Here is a 22,332-nt window from a genome sequence, read left to right on the forward strand (position 1 = left end):
ACAAGAACACAGTTGAAAAGGTTATTCATCATCCAAGTGATATAAGAAACAATCATATAAAAAAATGTTCAGTAAACGGTGCATGAGCAAACTTACACACCTGAAACCAATCACTCTCAGATTAATGAAGTTCATGTATTTGTTCTTAAAAACTGGCTCAAACTGAAAACAGAAAATCCCATCATTAAAATCGCAGTAATGAATCAAAGCAAGGTCTATATCAGAGGTGCAAAATCACTGCCACTGATACAAAACTATGAAGATGTGTGCACAAGGTGCTTGGAATTTTTGCTTATATAACATTATGTTTTACTCTTGTTGAAGGACAAGGCAAAGGGTTTGAATGTGATCACCAACATCAAAGTGCACATTAAAATAATAAGAAAGCAATACATAGTAGCACTGCAATAAGAGTGATATTTCATTTATTTATTTAATTATTTTTTAAATTACACAAAGGAATAATGACTGTTGGTCTAGATATTTCTTTTATCATGCAAGTAATCAATTATCATAGCATTTACATATTTTATTATATGAAACAGACCTCATCTGTGATACGTTTTGCACGTTCAGTGTAAGCAGGTGAAGTTGTGTTTAATAAGTCATTACTGAATGGCTCTGCAGTGATGAAGCTAATTTCCAGTGTAAGAACTTGGCCTACGGTTGTAGAGGAATCTGTGAAAAAAGGTCACATAGAAATCAAAAGTGAAATATAACATAAATATTCATTTCAACATCACATGAGTTTTGAGAATACCAAGGTATGTGCTGAGTGAAATAAAGGGGTCATAACATGATTTTTAATGTTCTCCTTCTGTTTGGGATTATAATGCATCTGTTTGCCTATGTATAAGCTCTGCAAAGTTCCAAAACTCACACTTTCCTCAACAGGGATTAATTCTATCTAACAGAGAACACTGCTCCAGACATGCCCAAAATGCATCGTTCGAAGTCCAGATTTACTTCCGTGATTTCTCTACATCACAGCGTGCATGCTCAGCATCATCCCACCCAAAGGCAGCCACGAAGAAAAAAGGCGAGGCTTCAGTATTTTCAGTCGCCATGTCACAGAGACGCTGTGTGTTTCGTTGCGAAAGCAAAACCTCTTTGCTTAGCCTTTCGAAAACGGACGAAATTAGGACTCGGTGGTTATTGTTTATTTATAACGCTGTTCCTGAGCAGTACATCCCAAAAGTTTACTTGTGCACAGCGCATTTTACGGTGGACAGCTTCCTGAACCTGGGAGAGTACCCGGCAGGCTATACGCGAAGGCTACTCCTGAAAAGTTGGGGGATTCCCACTTTGCTCGGACAATATCACTCTTCTGAATCAGAACCTGTAACTGTATGTGAATATTTTATTAAGTATCTGCTACTGACTGTTCAAATGCAGAGTTTTGTGTTGTGGCTCGGTTGTAGACCACTGATAACATGCTAGTTAAAGTTTGCTAAGTTTTCTCAGTTTTGAGTGTTTGTTTGTATGTTGGTGGGCTGACAGAGACTTTGATTGTAGCTGCTGTTGTGATTGTATCTTGAAACAGTTTATATCAGTCAAATCACAAGAATCTTAGCGTTCTAAAGATATATTGCATGAGTACCTATGTACACAGTGGCTGTGTACAGCATCGTTAGCCCCAGCAGCAGGGTCGGAATTTACATAGTACCTGAAAGGTGACAGAGCTATAAAATAAAAACTTACAACTGTGTTCTGCTCAAGTCGTGTTTGCAAAGTGGGTTCCGCTCAACCATCCGCATTTTCTGAATTGGACTTTGGCTTGAAGTGATATAGTAAAGCCGATGACATATTGCTTAGGAGCTTAGAATTGCTTTAGAAGCTTTGGAGGCTAATGCTAAAGGTGAGGGGTGTTGAATTTCTGACACGCAAAGCTTTTGGCCAATCACAATGGAATGGGTGAGCTGGCCAATCAGGAGGGAAGGAGGGGCTTTGCAGATATCGGAGCCTTTTTAGGCTGTCTGGGAATAGAGGTACTACAGTAAATGTACGGTATTTCACAAATAATGCTTTTTTTTAAACATTAAAGCATGTTTAACTATTTTATTACACCCAATAAACAACATAATTAATGTTTATAAATGTTTAAAAATCATGATATGACCCCTTTAAAAATACTTTCATATATAACTGAATGTTCCATTGTCATAAATGAAGTAAAAAAACATTATGCGACATAAATACATAGAATATTATATATATATATATATATATATATATATATATATATATATATATATATATAAAATATTCTAATGTCTCACCTGTTGATTTTTCTAATGTGGTAGCCATAGTTGATCCTGAAGTAGAATTAGATGGTGGTTCTGATGTAACAGCTGTTGATGTCTGCAGTGTGATAGTTGTAGTTGGTACTGAAGGAGAACTAGATGGTGGTTCTGATGTAACACCTGTTGATGTCTGCAGTGTGATAGTTGTACTTGGTTCTGAAGGAGAAGTTGATGGTGGTTCTGATGTAGCAGCTGTTGATGTCTGTAGTGTGTTAGCTGGAGTTGATCCTGAAGGAGAAGTTGATGGTGGTTCTGATGTAACACCTGTTGATGTCTGCAGTGTGGTAGCTGGAGTTGATCCTGAAGGAGAAGTTGATGGTGTTTCTGATGTAACAGCTGTTGATGTCTGCAGTGTGATAGTTGTACTTGGTTCTGAAGGAGAAGTTGATGGTGGTTCTGATGTAACACCTGTTGATGTCTGCAGTGTGATAGTTGTAGTTGGTACTGAAGGAGAACTAGATGGTGGTTCTGATGTAACAGCTGTTGATGTCTGCAGTGTGATAGTTGTACTTGGTTCTGAAGGAGAAGTTGATGGTGGTTCTGATGTGACAGCTGTTGATGTCTGCAGTGTGATAGTTGTACTTGGTTCTGAAGGAGAAGTTGATGGTGGTTCTGATGTAACACCTGTTGATGTCTGGAGTGTGGTACCTGTAGTTGGTACTGAAGGAGGAGTTGATGGTGGCTCTGATGTAACAGCTGTTGATGTCTGCAGTGTGGTAGTTGTACTTGGTTCTGAAGGAGAAGTTGATGGTGGTTCTGATGTAACAGCTGTTGATGTCTGCAGTGTGATAGCTGTACTTGGTTCTGAAGGAGAAGTTGATGGTGGTTCTGATGTGACAGCTGTTGATGTCTGCAGTGTGATAGTTGTACTTGGTTCTGAAGGAGAAGTTGATGGTGGTTCTGATGTAACACCTGTTGATGTCTGGAGTGTGTTAGCTGGAGTTGATCCTGAAGGAGGAGTTGATGGTGGCTCTGATGTAACAGCTGTTGATGTCTGCAGTGTGATAGTTGTACTTGGTTCTGAAGGAGAAGTTGATGGTGGTTCTGATGTAACACCTGTTGATGTCTGCAGTGTGATAGTTGTACTTCGTTCTGAAGGAGAAGTTGATGGTGGCTCTGATGTAACAGCTGTTGATGTCTGCAGTGTGATAGTTGTAGTTGGTACTGAAGGAGAACTAGATGGTGGTTCTGATGTAACACCTGTTGATGTCTGGAGTGTGTTTGCTGGAGTTGATCCTGAAGGAGGAGTTGATGGTGGTTCTGATGTAACAGCTGTTGATGTCTGCAGTGTGATAGTTGTACTTGGTTCTGAAGGAGAAGTTGATGGTGGTTCTGATGTAACAGCTGTTGATGTCTGCAGTGTGGTAGCTGTAGTTGATACTGACGGAGAACTAGATGGTGGGTCTGATGTAAGACCTGCTGATGTTTCCAGTGTGATAGCTGGAGTTGATTCTGAAGGAGAGCTAGATGGTGGTTCTGATGTAACAGCTGTTGATGTCTGCAGTGTGATAGTTGTAGCTGGTACTGACGGAGAAGTTGATGGTGGTTCTGATGTAACAGCTGTTGATGTTTCCAGTGTGATGGCTGTGGTTGATCCTGAAGGAGAAGTTGATGGTGGTTCTGATGTACCAGCTGTTGATGTCTGCAGTGTGGTAGCTGTAGTTGATACTGACGCAGAACTAGATGGTGGTTCTGATGTAACAGCTGTTGATGTCTGCAGTGTGATAGCTGTGGTTGATCCTGTTTCAGATGTGACATCTGTTGACGTTTGCAGTGTACTCTCTGTAGTCAACAGGGTAGCAGTACTTGTTGCTGTTTCCAAAGTAGCAACTGTGGTACTATCTGTGCTTGCTGGAACTTCTGTTGTCATTTCTGTTGTAGCTGCAGTTGTTGAAGTCTGTGTTATAGTTGTTGTTGGTGGTTTATATGAAACTTCATTTACTGTAAATAAGAGAAAAGTAAAGATACATATTTCATACAGTAAGATATGTAGTTAGATACATTTTTTTATTTTTCATAAAAATTACATTTTGGTGATAGGACAGCTAGACAATCACCATTTATTATAAGTGTGAAACCTATCCAGACTGACTACTGTTAGAACAATATGATCATACTTTATGCAGTGAATTGATCTACTGTTTACAATTCAAGAGCTTAAATGACAATTTTCAATTTTAATTACAAAGTTGTGTTTTCCCCCATGGCTTACCACTGAGGCTTGTAATTTCAAAGCTCGTATTTGCACTGAGCATAGTCTCATTGATTGAAGAAATATCAGGTAGACTTCCATTCAGTGTTACACTGATGTCTGAGATGATTGACCCAGGTCTATATGGACAAGAACACAGTTGAAAAGGTTATTCATCATCCAAGTGATATAAGAAACAATCATATAAAAAAATGTTCAGTAAACGGTGCATGAGCAAACTTACACACCTGAAACCAATCACTCTCAGATTAATGAAGTTCATGTATTTGTTCTTAAAAACTGGCTCAAACTGAAAACAGAAAATCCCATCATTAAAATCGCAGTAATGAATCAAAGCAAGGTCTATATCAGAGGTCCAAAATCACTGCCACTGATACAAAACTATGAAGATGTGTGCACAAGGTGCTTGGAATTTTTGCTTATATAACATTATGTTTTACTCTTGTTGAAGGACAAGGCAAAGGGTTTGAATGTGATCACCAACATCAAAGTGCACATTAAAATAATAAGAAAGCAATACATAGTAGCACTGCAATAAGAGTGATATTTCATTTATTTATTTAATTATTTTTTAAATTACACAAAGGAATAATGACTGTTGGTCTAGATATTTCTTTTATCATGCAAGTAATCAATTATCATAGCATTTACATATTTTATTATATGAAACAGACCTCATCTGTGATACGTTTTGCACGTTCAGTGTAAGCAGGTGAAGTTGTGTTTAATAAGTCATTACTGAATGGCTCTGCAGTGATGAAGCTAATTTCCAGTGTAAGAACTTGGCGTACGGTTGTAGAGGAATCTGTGAAAAAAGGTCACATAGAAATCAAAAGTGAAATATAACATAAATATTCATTTCAACATCACATGAGTTTTGAGAATACCAAGGTATGTGCTGAGTGAAATAAAGGGGTCATAACATGATTTTTAATGTCCTCCTTCTGTTTGGGATTATAATGCATCTGTTTGCCTATGTATAAGCTCTGCAAAGTTCCAAAACTCACACTTTCCTCAACAGGGATTAATTCTATCTAACAGAGAACACTGCTCCAGACATGCCCAAAATGCATCGTTCGAAGTCCAGATTTACTTCCGTGATTTCTCTACATCACAGCGTGCATGCTCAGCATCATCCCACCCAAAGGCAGCCACGAAGAAAAAAGGCGAGGCTTCAGTATTTTCAGTCGCCATGTCACAGAGACGCTGTGTGTTTCGTTGCGAAAGCAAAACCTCTTTGCTTAGCCTTTCGAAAACGGACGAAATTAGGACTCGGTGGTTATTGTTTATTTATAACGCTGTTCCTGAGCAGTACATCCCAAAAGTTTACTTGTGCACAGCGCATTTTACGGTGGACAGCTTCCTGAACCTGAGAGAGTACCCGGCAGGCTATACGCGAAGGCTACTCCTGAAAAGTTGGGGGATTCCCACTTTGCTCGGACAATATCACTCTTCTGAATCAGAACCTGTAACTGTATGTGAATATTTTATTAAGTATCTGCTACTGACTGTTCAAATGCAGAGTTTTGTGTTGTGGCTCGGTTGTAGACCACTGATAACATGCTAGTTAAAGTTTGCTAAGTTTTCTCAGTTTTGAGTGTTTGTTTGTATGTTGGTGGGCTGACAGAGACTTTGATTGTAGCTGCTGTTGTGATTGTATCTTGAAACAGTTTATATCAGTCAAATCACAAGAATCTTAGCGTTCTAAAGATATATTGCATGAGTACCTATGTACACAGTGGCTGTGTACAGCATCGTTAGCCCCAGCAGCAGGGTCGGAATTTACATAGTACCTGAAAGGTGACAGAGCTATAAAATAAAAACTTACAACTGTGTTCTGCTCAAGTCGTGTTTGCAAAGTGGGTTCCGCTCAACCATCCGCATTTTCTGAATTGGACTTTGGCTTGAAGTGATATAGTAAAGCCGATGACATATTGCTTAGGAGCTTAGAATTGCTTTAGAAGCTTTGGAGGCTAATGCTAAAGGTGAGGGGTGTTGAATTTCTGACACGCAAAGCTTTTGGCCAATCACAATGGAATGGGTGAGCTGGCCAATCAGGAGGGAAGGAGGGGCTTTGCAGATATCGGAGCCTTTTTAGGCTGTCTGGGAATAGAGGTACTACAGTAAATGTACGGTATTTCACAAATAATGCTTTTTTTTAAACATTAAAGCATGTTTAACTATTTTATTACACCCAATAAACAACATAATTAATGTTTATAAATGTTTAAAAATCATGATATGACCCCTTTAAAAATACTTTCATATATAACTGAATGTTCCATTGTCATAAATGAAGTAAAAAAACATTATGCGACATAAATACATAGAATATTATATATATATATATATATATATATATATATATATATATATATATATATATATATATATATATATATAAAATATTCTAATGTCTCACCTGTTGATTTTTCTAGTGTGGTAGCCATAGTTGATCCTGAAGTAGAATTAGATGGTGGTTCTGATGTAACAGCTGTTGATGTCTGCAGTGTGATAGTTGTAGTTGGTACTGAAGGAGAACTAGATGGTGGTTCTGATGTGACACCTGTTGATGTCTGCAGTGTGGTACCTGTAGTTGATACTAAAGGAGAACTAGATGGTGGTTCTGATGTAACACCTGTTGATGTCTGCAGTGTGATAGTTGTAGTTGGTACTGAAGGAGAACTAGATGGTGGTTCTGATGTAACACCTGTTGATGTCTGCAGTGTGATAGTTGTACTTGGTTCTGAAGGAGAAATTGATGGTGGCTCTGATGTAACAGCTGTTGATGTCTGCAGTGTGATAGTTGTACTTGGTTCTGAAGGAGAAGTTGATGGTGGTTCTGATGTAACACCTGTTGATGTCTGGAGTGTGTTAGCTGGAGTTGATCCTGAAGGAGGAGTTGATGGTGGTTCTGATGTAACAGCTGTTGATGTCTGCAGTGTGATAGTTGTACTTGGTTCTGAAGGAGAAGTTGTTGGTGGCTCTGATGTAACAGCTGTTGATGTCTGCAGTGTGATAGTTGTAGTTGGTACTGAAGGAGAACTAGATGGTGGTTCTGATGTAACACCTGTTGATGTTTGGAGTGTGTTAGCTGGAGTTGATCCTGAAGGAGGAGTTGATGGTGGTTCTGATGTAACAGCTGTTGATGTCTGCAGTGTGATAGTTGTACTTGGTTCTGAAGGAGAAGTTGATGGTGGTTCTGATGTAACACCAGTTGATGTCTGCAGTGTGATAGTTGTAGTTGGTACTGAAGGAGAAGTTAATGGTGGCTCTGATGTAACAGCTGTTGATGTCTGCAGTGTGGTAGTTGTAGCTGGTACTGACGGAGAAGTTGATGGTGGTTCTGATGTAACTGCTGTTGATGTTTCCAGTGTGATGGCTGTGGTTGATCCTGAAGGAGAAGTTGATGGTGGTTCTGATGTACCAGCTGTTGATGTCTGCAGTGTGGTAGCTGTAGTTGATACTGACGCAGAACTAGATGGTGGTTCTGATGTAACAGCTGTTGATGTCTGCAGTGTGATAGCTGTGGTTGATCCTGTTTCAGATGTGACATCTGTTGACGTTTGCAGTGTACTCTCTGTAGTCAACAGGGTAGCAGTACTTGTTGCTGTTTCCAAAGTAGCAACTGTGGTACTATCTGTGCTTGCTGGAACTTCTGTTGTCATTTCTGTTGTAGCTGCAGTTGTTGAAGTCTGTGTTATAGTTGTTGTTGGTGGTTTATATGAAACTTCATTTACTGTAAATAAGAGAAAAGTAAAGATACATATTTCATACAGTAAGATATGTAGTTAGATACATTTTTTTATTTTTCATAAAAATTACATTTTGGTGATAGGACAGCTAGACAATCACCATTTATTATAAGTGTGAAACCTATCCAGACTGACTACTGTTAGAACAATATGATCATACTTTATGCAGTGAATTGATCTACTGTTTACAATTCAAGAGCTTAAATGACAATTTTCAATTTTAATTACAAAGTTGTGTTTTCCCCCATGGCTTACCACTGAGGCTTGTAATTTCAAAGCTCGTATTTGCACTGAGCATAGTCTCATTGATTGAAGAAATATCAGGTAGACTTCCATTCAGTGTTACACTGATGTCTGAGATGATTGACCCAGGTCTATATGGACAAGAACACAGTTGAAAAGGTTATTCATCATCCAAGTGATATAAGAAACAATCATATAAAAAAATGTTCAGTAAACGGTGCATGAGCAAACTTACACACCTGAAACCAATCACTCTCAGATTAATGAAGTTCATGTATTTGTTCTTAAAAACTGGCTCAAACTGAAAACAGAAAATCCCATCATTAAAATCGCAGTAATGAATCAAAGCAAGGTCTATATCAGAGGTGCAAAATCACTGCCACTGATACAAAACTATGAAGATGTGTGCACAAGGTGCTTGGAATTTTTGCTTATATAACATTATGTTTTACTCTTGTTGAAGGACAAGGCAAAGGGTTTGAATGTGATCACCAACATCAAAGTGCACATTAAAATAATAAGAAAGCAATACATAGTAGCACTGCAATAAGAGTGATATTTCATTTATTTATTTAATTATTTTTTAAATTACACAAAGGAATAATGACTGTTGGTCTAGATATTTCTTTTATCATGCAAGTAATCAATTATCATAGCATTTACATATTTTATTATATGAAACAGACCTCATCTGTGATACGTTTTGCACGTTCAGTGTAAGCAGGTGAAGTTGTGTTTAATAAGTCATTACTGAATGGCTCTGCAGTGATGAAGCTAATTTCCAGTGTAAGAACTTGGCCTACGGTTGTAGAGGAATCTGTGAAAAAAGGTCACATAGAAATCAAAAGTGAAATATAACATAAATATTCATTTCAACATCACATGAGTTTTGAGAATACCAAGGTATGTGCTGAGTGAAATAAAGGGGTCATAACATGATTTTTAATGTTCTCCTTCTGTTTGGGATTATAATGCATCTGTTTGCCTATGTATAAGCTCTGCAAAGTTCCAAAACTCACACTTTCCTCAACAGGGATTAATTCTATCTAACAGAGAACACTGCTCCAGACATGCCCAAAATGCATCGTTCGAAGTCCAGATTTACTTCCGTGATTTCTCTACATCACAGCGTGCATGCTCAGCATCATCCCACCCAAAGGCAGCCACGAAGAAAAAAGGCGAGGCTTCAGTATTTTCAGTCGCCATGTCACAGAGACGCTGTGTGTTTCGTTGCGAAAGCAAAACCTCTTTGCTTAGCCTTTCGAAAACGGACGAAATTAGGACTCGGTGGTTATTGTTTATTTATAACGCTGTTCCTGAGCAGTACATCCCAAAAGTTTACTTGTGCACAGCGCATTTTACGGTGGACAGCTTCCTGAACCTGGGAGAGTACCCGGCAGGCTATACGCGAAGGCTACTCCTGAAAAGTTGGGGGATTCCCACTTTGCTCGGACAATATCACTCTTCTGAATCAGAACCTGTAACTGTATGTGAATATTTTATTAAGTATCTGCTACTGACTGTTCAAATGCAGAGTTTTGTGTTGTGGCTCGGTTGTAGACCACTGATAACATGCTAGTTAAAGTTTGCTAAGTTTTCTCAGTTTTGAGTGTTTGTTTGTATGTTGGTGGGCTGACAGAGACTTTGATTGTAGCTGCTGTTGTGATTGTATCTTGAAACAGTTTATATCAGTCAAATCACAAGAATCTTAGCGTTCTAAAGATATATTGCATGAGTACCTATGTACACAGTGGCTGTGTACAGCATCGTTAGCCCCAGCAGCAGGGTCGGAATTTACATAGTACCTGAAAGGTGACAGAGCTATAAAATAAAAACTTACAACTGTGTTCTGCTCAAGTCGTGTTTGCAAAGTGGGTTCCGCTCAACCATCCGCATTTTCTGAATTGGACTTTGGCTTGAAGTGATATAGTAAAGCCGATGACATATTGCTTAGGAGCTTAGAATTGCTTTAGAAGCTTTGGAGGCTAATGCTAAAGGTGAGGGGTGTTGAATTTCTGACACGCAAAGCTTTTGGCCAATCACAATGGAATGGGTGAGCTGGCCAATCAGGAGGGAAGGAGGGGCTTTGCAGATATCGGAGCCTTTTTAGGCTGTCTGGGAATAGAGGTACTACAGTAAATGTACGGTATTTCACAAATAATGCTTTTTTTTAAACATTAAAGCATGTTTAACTATTTTATTACACCCAATAAACAACATAATTAATGTTTATAAATGTTTAAAAATCATGATATGACCCCTTTAAAAATACTTTCATATATAACTGAATGTTCCATTGTCATAAATGAAGTAAAAAAACATTATGCGACATAAATACATAGAATATTATATATATATATATATATATATATATATATATATATATATATATATATATATATATATATATATAAAATATTCTAATGTCTCACCTGTTGATTTTTCTAGTGTGGTAGCCATAGTTGATCCTGAAGTAGAATTAGATGGTGGTTCTGATGTAACAGCTGTTGATGTCTGCAGTGTGATAGTTGTAGTTGGTACTGAAGGAGAACTAGATGGTGGTTCTGATGTAACACCTGTTGATGTCTGCAGTGTGATAGTTGTACTTGGTTCTGAAGGAGAAGTTGATGGTGGCTCTGATGTAACAGCTGTTGATGTCTGCAGTGTGATAGTTGTACTTGGTTCTGAAGGAGAAGTTGATGGTGGTTCTGATGTAGCAGCTGTTGATGTCTGTAGTGTGTTAGCTGGAGTTGATCCTGAAGGAGAAGTTGATGGTGGTTCTGATGTAACACCTGTTGATGTCTGCAGTGTGGTAGCTGGAGTTGATCCTGAAGGAGAAGTTGATGGTGGTTCTGATGTAACAGCTGTTGATGTCTGCAGTGTGATAGTTGTAGCTGGTACTGACGGAGAAGTTGATGGTGGTTCTGATGTAACAGCTGTTGATGTTTCCAGTGTGATGGCTGTGGTTGATCCTGAAGGAGAAGTTGATGGTGGTTCTGATGTACCAGCTGTTGATGTCTGCAGTGTGGTAGCTGTAGTTGATACTGACGCAGAACTAGATGGTGGTTCTGATGTAACAGCTGTTGATGTCTGCAGTGTGATAGCTGTGGTTGATCCTGTTTCAGATGTGACATCTGTTGACGTTTGCAGTGTACTCTCTGTAGTCAACAGGGTAGCAGTACTTGTTGCTGTTTCCAAAGTAGCAACTGTGGTACTATCTGTGCTTGCTGGAACTTCTGTTGTCATTTCTGTTGTAGCTGCAGTTGTTGAAGTCTGTGTTATAGTTGTTGTTGGTGGTTTATATGAAACTTCATTTACTGTAAATAAGAGAAAAGTAAAGATACATATTTCATACAGTAAGATATGTAGTTAGATACATTTTTTTATTTTTCATAAAAATTACATTTTGGTGATAGGACAGCTAGACAATCACCATTTATTATAAGTGTGAAACCTATCCAGACTGACTACTGTTAGAACAATATGATCATACTTTATGCAGTGAATTGATCTACTGTTTACAATTCAAGAGCTTAAATGACAATTTTCAATTTTAATTACAAAGTTGTGTTTTCCCCCATGGCTTACCACTGAGGCTTGTAATTTCAAAGCTCGTATTTGCACTGAGCATAGTCTCATTGATTGAAGAAATATCAGGTAGACTTCCATTCAGTGTTACACTGATGTCTGAGATGATTGACCCAGGTCTATATGGACAAGAACACAGTTGAAAAGGTTATTCATCATCCAAGTGATATAAGAAACAATCATATAAAAAAATGTTCAGTAAACGGTGCATGAGCAAACTTACACACCTGAAACCAATCACTCTCAGATTAATGAAGTTCATGTATTTGTTCTTAAAAACTGGCTCAAACTGAAAACAGAAAATCCCATCATTAAAATCGCAGTAATGAATCAAAGCAAGGTCTATATCAGAGGTCCAAAATCACTGCCACTGATACAAAACTATGAAGATGTGTGCACAAGGTGCTTGGAATTTTTGCTTATATAACATTATGTTTTACTCTTGTTGAAGGACAAGGCAAAGGGTTTGAATGTGATCACCAACATCAAAGTGCACATTAAAATAATAAGAAAGCAATACATAGTAGCACTGCAATAAGAGTGATATTTCATTTATTTATTTAATTATTTTTTAAATTACACAAAGGAATAATGACTGTTGGTCTAGATATTTCTTTTATCATGCAAGTAATCAATTATCATAGCATTTACATATTTTATTATATGAAACAGACCTCATCTGTGATACGTTTTGCACGTTCAGTGTAAGCAGGTGAAGTTGTGTTTAATAAGTCATTACTGAATGGCTCTGCAGTGATGAAGCTAATTTCCAGTGTAAGAACTTGGCGTACGGTTGTAGAGGAATCTGTGAAAAAAGGTCACATAGAAATCAAAAGTGAAATATAACATAAATATTCATTTCAACATCACATGAGTTTTGAGAATACCAAGGTATGTGCTGAGTGAAATAAAGGGGTCATAACATGATTTTTAATGTCCTCCTTCTGTTTGGGATTATAATGCATCTGTTTGCCTATGTATAAGCTCTGCAAAGTTCCAAAACTCACACTTTCCTCAACAGGGATTAATTCTATCTAACAGAGAACACTGCTCCAGACATGCCCAAAATGCATCGTTCGAAGTCCAGATTTACTTCCGTGATTTCTCTACATCACAGCGTGCATGCTCAGCATCATCCCACCCAAAGGCAGCCACGAAGAAAAAAGGCGAGGCTTCAGTATTTTCAGTCGCCATGTCACAGAGACGCTGTGTGTTTCGTTGCGAAAGCAAAACCTCTTTGCTTAGCCTTTCGAAAACGGACGAAATTAGGACTCGGTGGTTATTGTTTATTTATAACGCTGTTCCTGAGCAGTACATCCCAAAAGTTTACTTGTGCACAGCGCATTTTACGGTGGACAGCTTCCTGAACCTGAGAGAGTACCCGGCAGGCTATACGCGAAGGCTACTCCTGAAAAGTTGGGGGATTCCCACTTTGCTCGGACAATATCACTCTTCTGAATCAGAACCTGTAACTGTATGTGAATATTTTATTAAGTATCTGCTACTGACTGTTCAAATGCAGAGTTTTGTGTTGTGGCTCGGTTGTAGACCACTGATAACATGCTAGTTAAAGTTTGCTAAGTTTTCTCAGTTTTGAGTGTTTGTTTGTATGTTGGTGGGCTGACAGAGACTTTGATTGTAGCTGCTGTTGTGATTGTATCTTGAAACAGTTTATATCAGTCAAATCACAAGAATCTTAGCGTTCTAAAGATATATTGCATGAGTACCTATGTACACAGTGGCTGTGTACAGCATCGTTAGCCCCAGCAGCAGGGTCGGAATTTACATAGTACCTGAAAGGTGACAGAGCTATAAAATAAAAACTTACAACTGTGTTCTGCTCAAGTCGTGTTTGCAAAGTGGGTTCCGCTCAACCATCCGCATTTTCTGAATTGGACTTTGGCTTGAAGTGATATAGTAAAGCCGATGACATATTGCTTAGGAGCTTAGAATTGCTTTAGAAGCTTTGGAGGCTAATGCTAAAGGTGAGGGGTGTTGAATTTCTGACACGCAAAGCTTTTGGCCAATCACAATGGAATGGGTGAGCTGGCCAATCAGGAGGGAAGGAGGGGCTTTGCAGATATCGGAGCCTTTTTAGGCTGTCTGGGAATAGAGGTACTACAGTAAATGTACGGTATTTCACAAATAATGCTTTTTTTTAAACATTAAAGCATGTTTAACTATTTTATTACACCCAATAAACAACATAATTAATGTTTATAAATGTTTAAAAATCATGATATGACCCCTTTAAAAATACTTTCATATATAACTGAATGTTCCATTGTCATAAATGAAGTAAAAAAACATTATGCGACATAAATACATAGAATATTATATATATATATATATATATATATATATATATATATATATATATATATATATATATATATATATAAAATATTCTAATGTCTCACCTGTTGATTTTTCTAGTGTGGTAGCCATAGTTGATCCTGAAGTAGAATTAGATGGTGGTTCTGATGTAACAGCTGTTGATGTCTGCAGTGTGATAGTTGTAGTTGGTACTGAAGGAGAACTAGATGGTGGTTCTGATGTGACACCTGTTGATGTCTGCAGTGTGGTACCTGTAGTTGATACTAAAGGAGAACTAGATGGTGGTTCTGATGTAACACCTGTTGATGTCTGCAGTGTGATAGTTGTAGTTGGTACTGAAGGAGAACTAGATGGTGGTTCTGATGTAACACCTGTTGATGTCTGCAGTGTGATAGTTGTACTTGGTTCTGAAGGAGAAATTGATGGTGGCTCTGATGTAACAGCTGTTGATGTCTGCAGTGTGATAGTTGTACTTGGTTCTGAAGGAGAAGTTGATGGTGGTTCTGATGTAACACCTGTTGATGTCTGGAGTGTGTTAGCTGGAGTTGATCCTGAAGGAGGAGTTGATGGTGGTTCTGATGTAACAGCTGTTGATGTCTGCAGTGTGATAGTTGTACTTGGTTCTGAAGGAGAAGTTGTTGGTGGCTCTGATGTAACAGCTGTTGATGTCTGCAGTGTGATAGTTGTAGTTGGTACTGAAGGAGAACTAGATGGTGGTTCTGATGTAACACCTGTTGATGTTTGGAGTGTGTTAGCTGGAGTTGATCCTGAAGGAGGAGTTGATGGTGGTTCTGATGTAACAGCTGTTGATGTCTGCAGTGTGATAGTTGTACTTGGTTCTGAAGGAGAAGTTGATGGTGGTTCTGATGTAACACCAGTTGATGTCTGCAGTGTGATAGTTGTAGTTGGTACTGAAGGAGAAGTTAATGGTGGCTCTGATGTAACAGCTGTTGATGTCTGCAGTGTGGTAGTTGTAGCTGGTACTGACGGAGAAGTTGATGGTGGTTCTGATGTAACTGCTGTTGATGTTTCCAGTGTGATGGCTGTGGTTGATCCTGAAGGAGAAGTTGATGGTGGTTCTGATGTACCAGCTGTTGATGTCTGCAGTGTGGTAGCTGTAGTTGATACTGACGCAGAACTAGATGGTGGTTCTGATGTAACAGCTGTTGATGTCTGCAGTGTGATAGCTGTGGTTGATCCTGTTTCAGATGTGACATCTGTTGACGTTTGCAGTGTACTCTCTGTAGTCAACAGGGTAGCAGTACTTGTTGCTGTTTCCAAAGTAGCAACTGTGGTACTATCTGTGCTTGCTGGAACTTCTGTTGTCATTTCTGTTGTAGCTGCAGTTGTTGAAGTCTGTGTTATAGTTGTTGTTGGTGGTTTATATGAAACTTCATTTACTGTAAATAAGAGAAAAGTAAAGATACATATTTCATACAGTAAGATATGTAGTTAGATACATTTTTTTATTTTTCATAAAAATTACATTTTGGTGATAGGACAGCTAGACAATCACCATTTATTATAAGTGTGAAACCTATCCAGACTGACTACTGTTAGAACAATATGATCATACTTTATGCAGTGAATTGATCTACTGTTTACAATTCAAGAGCTTAAATGACAATTTTCAATTTTAATTACAAAGTTGTGTTTTCCCCCATGGCTTACCACTGAGGCTTGTAATTTCAAAGCTCGTATTTGCACTGAGCATAGTCTCATTGATTGAAGAAATATCAGGTAGACTTCCATTCAGTGTTACACTGATGTCTGAGATGATTGACCCAGGTCTATATGGACAAGAACACAGTTGAAAAGGTTATTCATCATCCAAGTGATATAAGAAACAATCATATAAAAAAATGTTCAGTAAACGGTGCATGAGCAAACTTACACACCTGAAACCAATCACTCTCAGATTAATGAAGTTCATGTATTTGTTCTTAAAAACTGGCTCAAACTGAAAACAGAAAATCCCATCATTAAAATCGCAGTAATGAATCAAAGCAAGGTCTATATCAGAGGTCCAAAATCACTGCCACTGATACAAAACTATGAAGATGTGTGCACAAGGTGCTTGGAATTTTTGCTTATATAACATTATGTTTTACTCTTGTTGAAGGACAAGGCAAAGGGTTTGAATGTGATCACCAACATCAAAGTGCACATTAAAATAATAAGAAAGCAATACATAGTAGCACTGCAATAAGAGTGATATTTCATTTATTTATTTAATTATTTTTTAAATTACACAAAGGAATAATGACTGTTGGTCTAGATATTTCTTTTATCATGCAAGTAATCAATTATCATAGCATTTACATATTTTATTATATGAAACAGACCTCATCTGTGATACGTTTTGCACGTTCAGTGTAAGCAGGTGAAGTTGTGTTTAATAAGTCATTACTGAATGGCTCTGCAGTGATGAAGCTAATTTCCAGTGTAAGAACTTGGCCTACGGTTGTAGAGGAATCTGTGAAAAAAGGTCACATAGAAATCAAAAGTGAAATATAACATAAATATTCATTTCAACATCACATGAGTTTTGAGAATACCAAGGTATGTGCTGAGTGAAATAAAGGGGTCATAACATGATTTTTAATGTTCTCCTTCTGTTTGGGATTATAATGCATCTGTTTGCCTATGTATAAGCTCTGCAAAGTTCCAAAACTCACACTTTCCTCAACAGGGATTAATTCTATCTAACAGAGAACACTGCTCCAGACATGCCCAAAATGCATCGTTCGAAGTCCAGATTTACTTCCGTGATTTCTCTACATCACAGCGTGCATGCTCAGCATCATCCCACCCAAAGGCAGCCACGAAGAAAAAAGGCGAGGCTTCAGTATTTTCAGTCGCCATGTCACAGAGACGCTGTGTGTTTCGTTGCGAAAGCAAAACCTCTTTGCTTAGCCTTTCGAAAACGGACGAAATTAGGACTCGGTGGTTATTGTTTATTTATAACGCTGTTCCTGAGCAGTACATCCCAAAAGTTTACTTGTGCACAGCGCATTTTACGGTGGACAGCTTCCTGAACCTGGGAGAGTACCCGGCAGGCTATACGCGAAGGCTACTCCTGAAAAGTTGGGGGATTCCCACTTTGCTCGGACAATATCACTCTTCTGAATCAGAACCTGTAACTGTATGTGAATATTTTATTAAGTATCTGCTACTGACTGTTCAAATGCAGAGTTTTGTGTTGTGGCTCGGTTGTAGACCACTGATAACATGCTAGTTAAAGTTTGCTAAGTTTTCTCAGTTTTGAGTGTTTGTTTGTATGTTGGTGGGCTGACAGAGACTTTGATTGTAGCTGCTGTTGTGATTGTATCTTGAAACAGTTTATATCAGTCAAATCACAAGAATCTTAGCGTTCTAAAGATATATTGCATGAGTACCTATGTACACAGCGGCTGTGTACAGCATAGTTAGCCCCAGCAGCAGGGTCGGAATTTACATAGTATCTGAAAGGTGACAGAGCTATAAAATAAAAACTTACAACTGTGTTCTGCTCAAGTCGTGTTTGCAAAGTGGGTTCCGCTCAACCATCCGCATTTTCTGAATTGGACTTTGGCTTGAACTGATATAGTAAAACCGATGACATGTTGCTTAGGAGCTTAGAATTGCTTTAGAAGCTTTGGAGGCTAATGCTAAAGGTGAGGGGTGTTGAATTTCTGACACGCAAAGCTTTTGGCCAATCACAATGGAATGGGTGAGCTGGCCAATCAGGAGGGAAGGAGGGGCTTTGCAGATATCGGAGCCTTTTTAGGCTGTCTGGGAATAGAGGTACTATAGTAAATGTACGGTATTTGACAAATAATGCTTTTTTTTAAACATTAAAGCATGTTTAACTATTTTATTACACCCAAGAAACAACATAATTAATGTTTATAAATGTTTAAAAGTCATGATATGACCCCTTTAAAAATACTTTCATATATAACTGAATGTTCCATTGTCATAAATGAAGTAAAAAAAACATCATGCGACATAAATACATAGAATATTTTATATTTATATATATATATATATATATATATATATATATATATATATATATATATATATATAAATAATATTCTAATGTCTCACCTGTTGATTTTTCTAGTGTGGTAGCCATAGTTGATCCTGAAGTAGAATTAGATGGTGGTTCTGATGTGACACCTGTTGATGTCTGCAGTATGGTACCTGTAGTTGATACTGAAGTAGAACTAGATGGTGGTTCTGATGTAACACCTGTTGATGTCTGCAGTGTGATAGTTGTAGTTGGTACTGAAGGAGAACTAGATGGTGGTTCTGATGTAACACCTGTTGATGTTTGCAGTGTGATAGCTGGAGTTGATTCTGAAGGAGAGCTAGATGCTGGTTCTGATGTAACAGCTGTTGATGTCTGCAGTGTGGTTGTTTCACTAAGACTAGTTGAGCTCCCCAGTGTTGTTCCTGCATCTGTTCCAGCAGAATAACTTGGTGATGTTGAAGATGAAACACCTGCATTTTCTGATGTTTCAGTAAGACTAGTTGAGTTTCCCAGTGTTCTTTCCACTTCTGTTCCAGAAGAAAAACTTGGTGATGTTGAAGATGTAACAACTGCATTTTCTGATGTTTCACTAAGACTAGTTAAGCTCCCCAGTGTTGTTCCTGCATCTGTTCCAGCAGAAGAACTTGGTGATGTTGAAGATGTAACACCTGCATTTTCTGTTGTTTCAGTAAGACTAGTTGAGTTTCCCAGTGTTCTTTCCACATCTGTTCCAGCAGAACAACTTGGTGATGTTGAAGATGTAACAACTGCATTTTCTGATGATTCACTAAGACTAGTTGAGTTTCCAAGGGTGCTTTCTAAAGGAACCATTGTTGATATTCCACATGTGACACCAGCAGTTTTTAATGGAATTTGAAGAATGACACCTAATGTGCAAAAGTTATTATTATTATTATTATTATTATTATTATTATTATTATTATCTATCAGACAAAATCTGCAATAAGCAATAAATACTTTATCCTTATCATTGTGTGAATTGGGTGTAAAACATCAGCCTGGATCAAGAACTTACTTATTATGAACAGGATCCATTCTTCTCTCTTCATCTTGATTGTTTTCCAATTACACCCTTAAATAATATAGCATAAATTATTATACAATTTTTAGGAATCAAAAGCTTTTAAAAATATGCCATATTTTTTGTTAAATCACATCTTTATGTGTTCTGTTGTGTTTTTTTTTTCTTCTGCATTCAACAATATTCTGTTCATTGCTAAGAAATCTCACAGTCTGATGCTAATATTTAGATACCAGGTTTTTTTAACATATTATTTCCTTAAAGCCCTGGGGCCTTTTCTACTGAAAAGGTTTCAGCATCTCAACCAGTCCGGGGAGTTTCTCACAATAATTTTGTAACTACCTGCCTTCAGATGTAAAGATATCTGCAAGTTTCGGAAGTACTGATAAATAGCAGTTTAAGAATGAAATCCAGAGAATACCTTTGTGCACATTATGATCTACTGATTTGAATAACTGCTTATAGTAACTCAAATTTATATCAGATTCTTAAGAGGATAGTAATTTAAAAGACTAATTTCTTTTTACATTTCTTTCACGGTATTGAATATTTTACTTGAAATGACACTGCTGTAGTTATAAGATATAATATTGAATTCTACTGGGCATTAAAGCAATGACAGGACATTAACTTTTGGATCCCAGTGTTTCCTGAAAGCCCTGATATCTTCCTCGTCTCTTTCACTAAAAGCTTTACTTAATTTTTGCAGGTCACTGGAAAAGGATTGTGCCAGCTCTCAACAGATTTCCATGGATCACTAAGTTTTTGTCAACAGTTTTTGTCAATAGCTTGGAAAGGATTTTTTTCCCCCAATAACTTTTGCCTTTTGCTTTATCTGTGAGCATATATATATATATCCTACACAGGGTCACAGGGAGCATTGGGGCATGAGGCGTGGGACACCCTGGACAGAGTGCCAACCCATCGCACAATCACACACACATTCACATGCTACGGACAATTTCTGGCGTACTCTGCATGAAACCACTGAAGCATGGGGAGCGGAAGCGGGAATCGATCCACCAACTCTTTGCCCCGCCTATATATGTTTTAGTGAAAAATTGCATAAGCAAAACCTTTCTTTTGCTTAGAGATTTAGAGAATAATTAAGTAGATTATGTCTCCTGTGATGGACTCTGGAAGACACCAAGATTGCAAGTGCCCCATTTGTCATAGGGCCATACAGGGCCCAACAAAATAATGAATTTTATATATATATATATAAAATTCATTATTTTGTTGGGCCCTGTATGGCCCTATGACAAATGGGGCACTTGCAATCTTGGTGTCTTCCAGAGTCCATCACAGGAGACATTATATATATATATATATATATATATATATATATACACACACACACACACAGAACAATGATACAGTTCTCAGATCAAAGATGATTCAATAAAATACACACAGATATATAGTAAAGATCTCTTTGAGTGACACCTTGTTTGCATGTCTTGTTAAGGATTATGTGAATTATTAAACCTAAGTAACGTCAATAAAAAAAATTCAATGTAGTTTTGTGTCTCTGCTGATGAATGAATCTGAATCAAATCTTAAAGAAACTTTATATCTAGAATCACACTTGATAAATAACACATTAGAAAAAAGAGAAAATTTAAATGCAAAAACATTTAAATGTATGGCAAAATATTTTCTTAAAGTCAGTTTTAATGCTGAGATAATTTATGATAATTATTGTCATAGATATGAATAAAGCTATTACTTTTATTTTTAATGAATATGCAAGATGTTAAACTCACCCAGTTGCTCTGTAATCTTTCTAAGAGTTAAGTTAGAGTTCTATAAATTACAGTCCTCAGTCTCAGGTCAGTGTCATAGTCCCAATATTCAGGTTACTAAAGCAGTGCTTGTATTGTTTTGGGGTTTTTATAGGCTATGTGTATCTACAATGAATAACCTTTTTTTTTTCCTGTGATGCTGACTGGGAGTTGATACCTGTCATCAGTTTTCACCTCGTCATACAGGACCTAAAGACACTTTGATGTTTTTCTTTTGTATTGGATTAACTAGTCATTGTATTCCTCATTCCATTCTTATGCAAGTGCAGGAAACAAATGCAATAGCTTCAAATCCTGCTGTGATGAGATTCTGTCACAAACTCAAAAACAAATATATTTGAACTATACTTGTAAAACAACTGTTAAATTTATCGGAACATTCTAAAGATAATCTTACATGATAATTTTAGAATATCATACTTTATTTGTAAATAGATTTTTATAACGCAATCTGTCCATCTGTCATTCACTTTTTAAGTGACAAATAACTTATATGGAAGCATTACATTGGCTTTCAGACACAAAATATTACAAACTGTCTCGGATTTTTCCTTTGCGTGTTTTTCATCATTTCATATTCATCTTGTGGCTAAAATTATTATCGTGAATGACCCACATGTGTATCAGCATGGATAGCTAGTAACAAGAAGATTGCTGTTTGTCCCTGACATACAGATAATACGCAATGTTGTTTTGTTTTTTTTTAATTAGTAAGATGTTGACAACAAAGGAGGACAACATGTTGGCTGAAAAAATCTGCAGGTTTTTCCAGGTGAGGCAATTTAAAAATATCATAATCATTCAAAATACACTTTTGTGTTCCACTGCAGTGGATGTTTTCCTATTTGGATTCATGAATATTTGATTTCTTCTTTGTGTGGTGAAACATGTAGTTGAAACAATTAAAAGCATTTTTATTTATTTTAAATAAAAACACTGTTACCTTGTTTTCCATTTTCCATTCTGAAACAAAACACATACATTGGCCATTTTCTTTGATTGAAATCTCATTGTAAATTGCAATAGGTT

General features: G+C 37.4%; 2 protein-coding genes across 2 annotated transcripts; both read right to left on the reverse strand.

Moving 5' to 3' along the window:
• Positions 1-3,694: 3,694 nt before the first annotated feature.
• Positions 3,695-11,304, reverse strand: LOC128604046 (uncharacterized). The gene is made up of 11 exons (XM_053618818.1): positions 10,946-11,304; positions 9,200-9,330; positions 8,753-8,814; positions 8,526-8,644; positions 7,767-8,254; positions 6,938-7,091; positions 5,190-5,320; positions 4,743-4,804; positions 4,516-4,634; positions 4,022-4,244; positions 3,695-3,755 (listed from the first exon to the last, which is right to left on the reverse strand). The coding sequence occupies exons 1-11, from the start codon at positions 10,971-10,973 to the stop codon at positions 3,695-3,697; spliced, it is 1,578 nt and encodes a 525-aa protein (XP_053474793.1). The 5' UTR covers positions 10,974-11,304.
• A 2,554-nt stretch (positions 11,305-13,858) lies between these two features.
• Positions 13,859-21,543, reverse strand: LOC128604048 (mucin-5AC). The gene is made up of 8 exons (XM_053618819.1): positions 21,265-21,543; positions 19,493-19,549; positions 18,531-19,343; positions 16,784-16,914; positions 16,337-16,398; positions 16,110-16,228; positions 15,351-15,838; positions 13,859-13,894 (listed from the first exon to the last, which is right to left on the reverse strand). The coding sequence occupies exons 2-8, from the start codon at positions 19,524-19,526 to the stop codon at positions 13,859-13,861; spliced, it is 1,683 nt and encodes a 560-aa protein (XP_053474794.1). The 5' UTR covers positions 19,527-19,549; positions 21,265-21,543.
• Between the last annotated feature and the right edge of the window lie 789 nt (positions 21,544-22,332).

Source organism: Ictalurus furcatus, chromosome 29 (genome assembly GCF_023375685.1).
Source record: "Ictalurus furcatus strain D&B chromosome 29, Billie_1.0, whole genome shotgun sequence".
Classification (NCBI taxonomy): domain Eukaryota; kingdom Metazoa; phylum Chordata; class Actinopteri; order Siluriformes; family Ictaluridae; genus Ictalurus; species Ictalurus furcatus.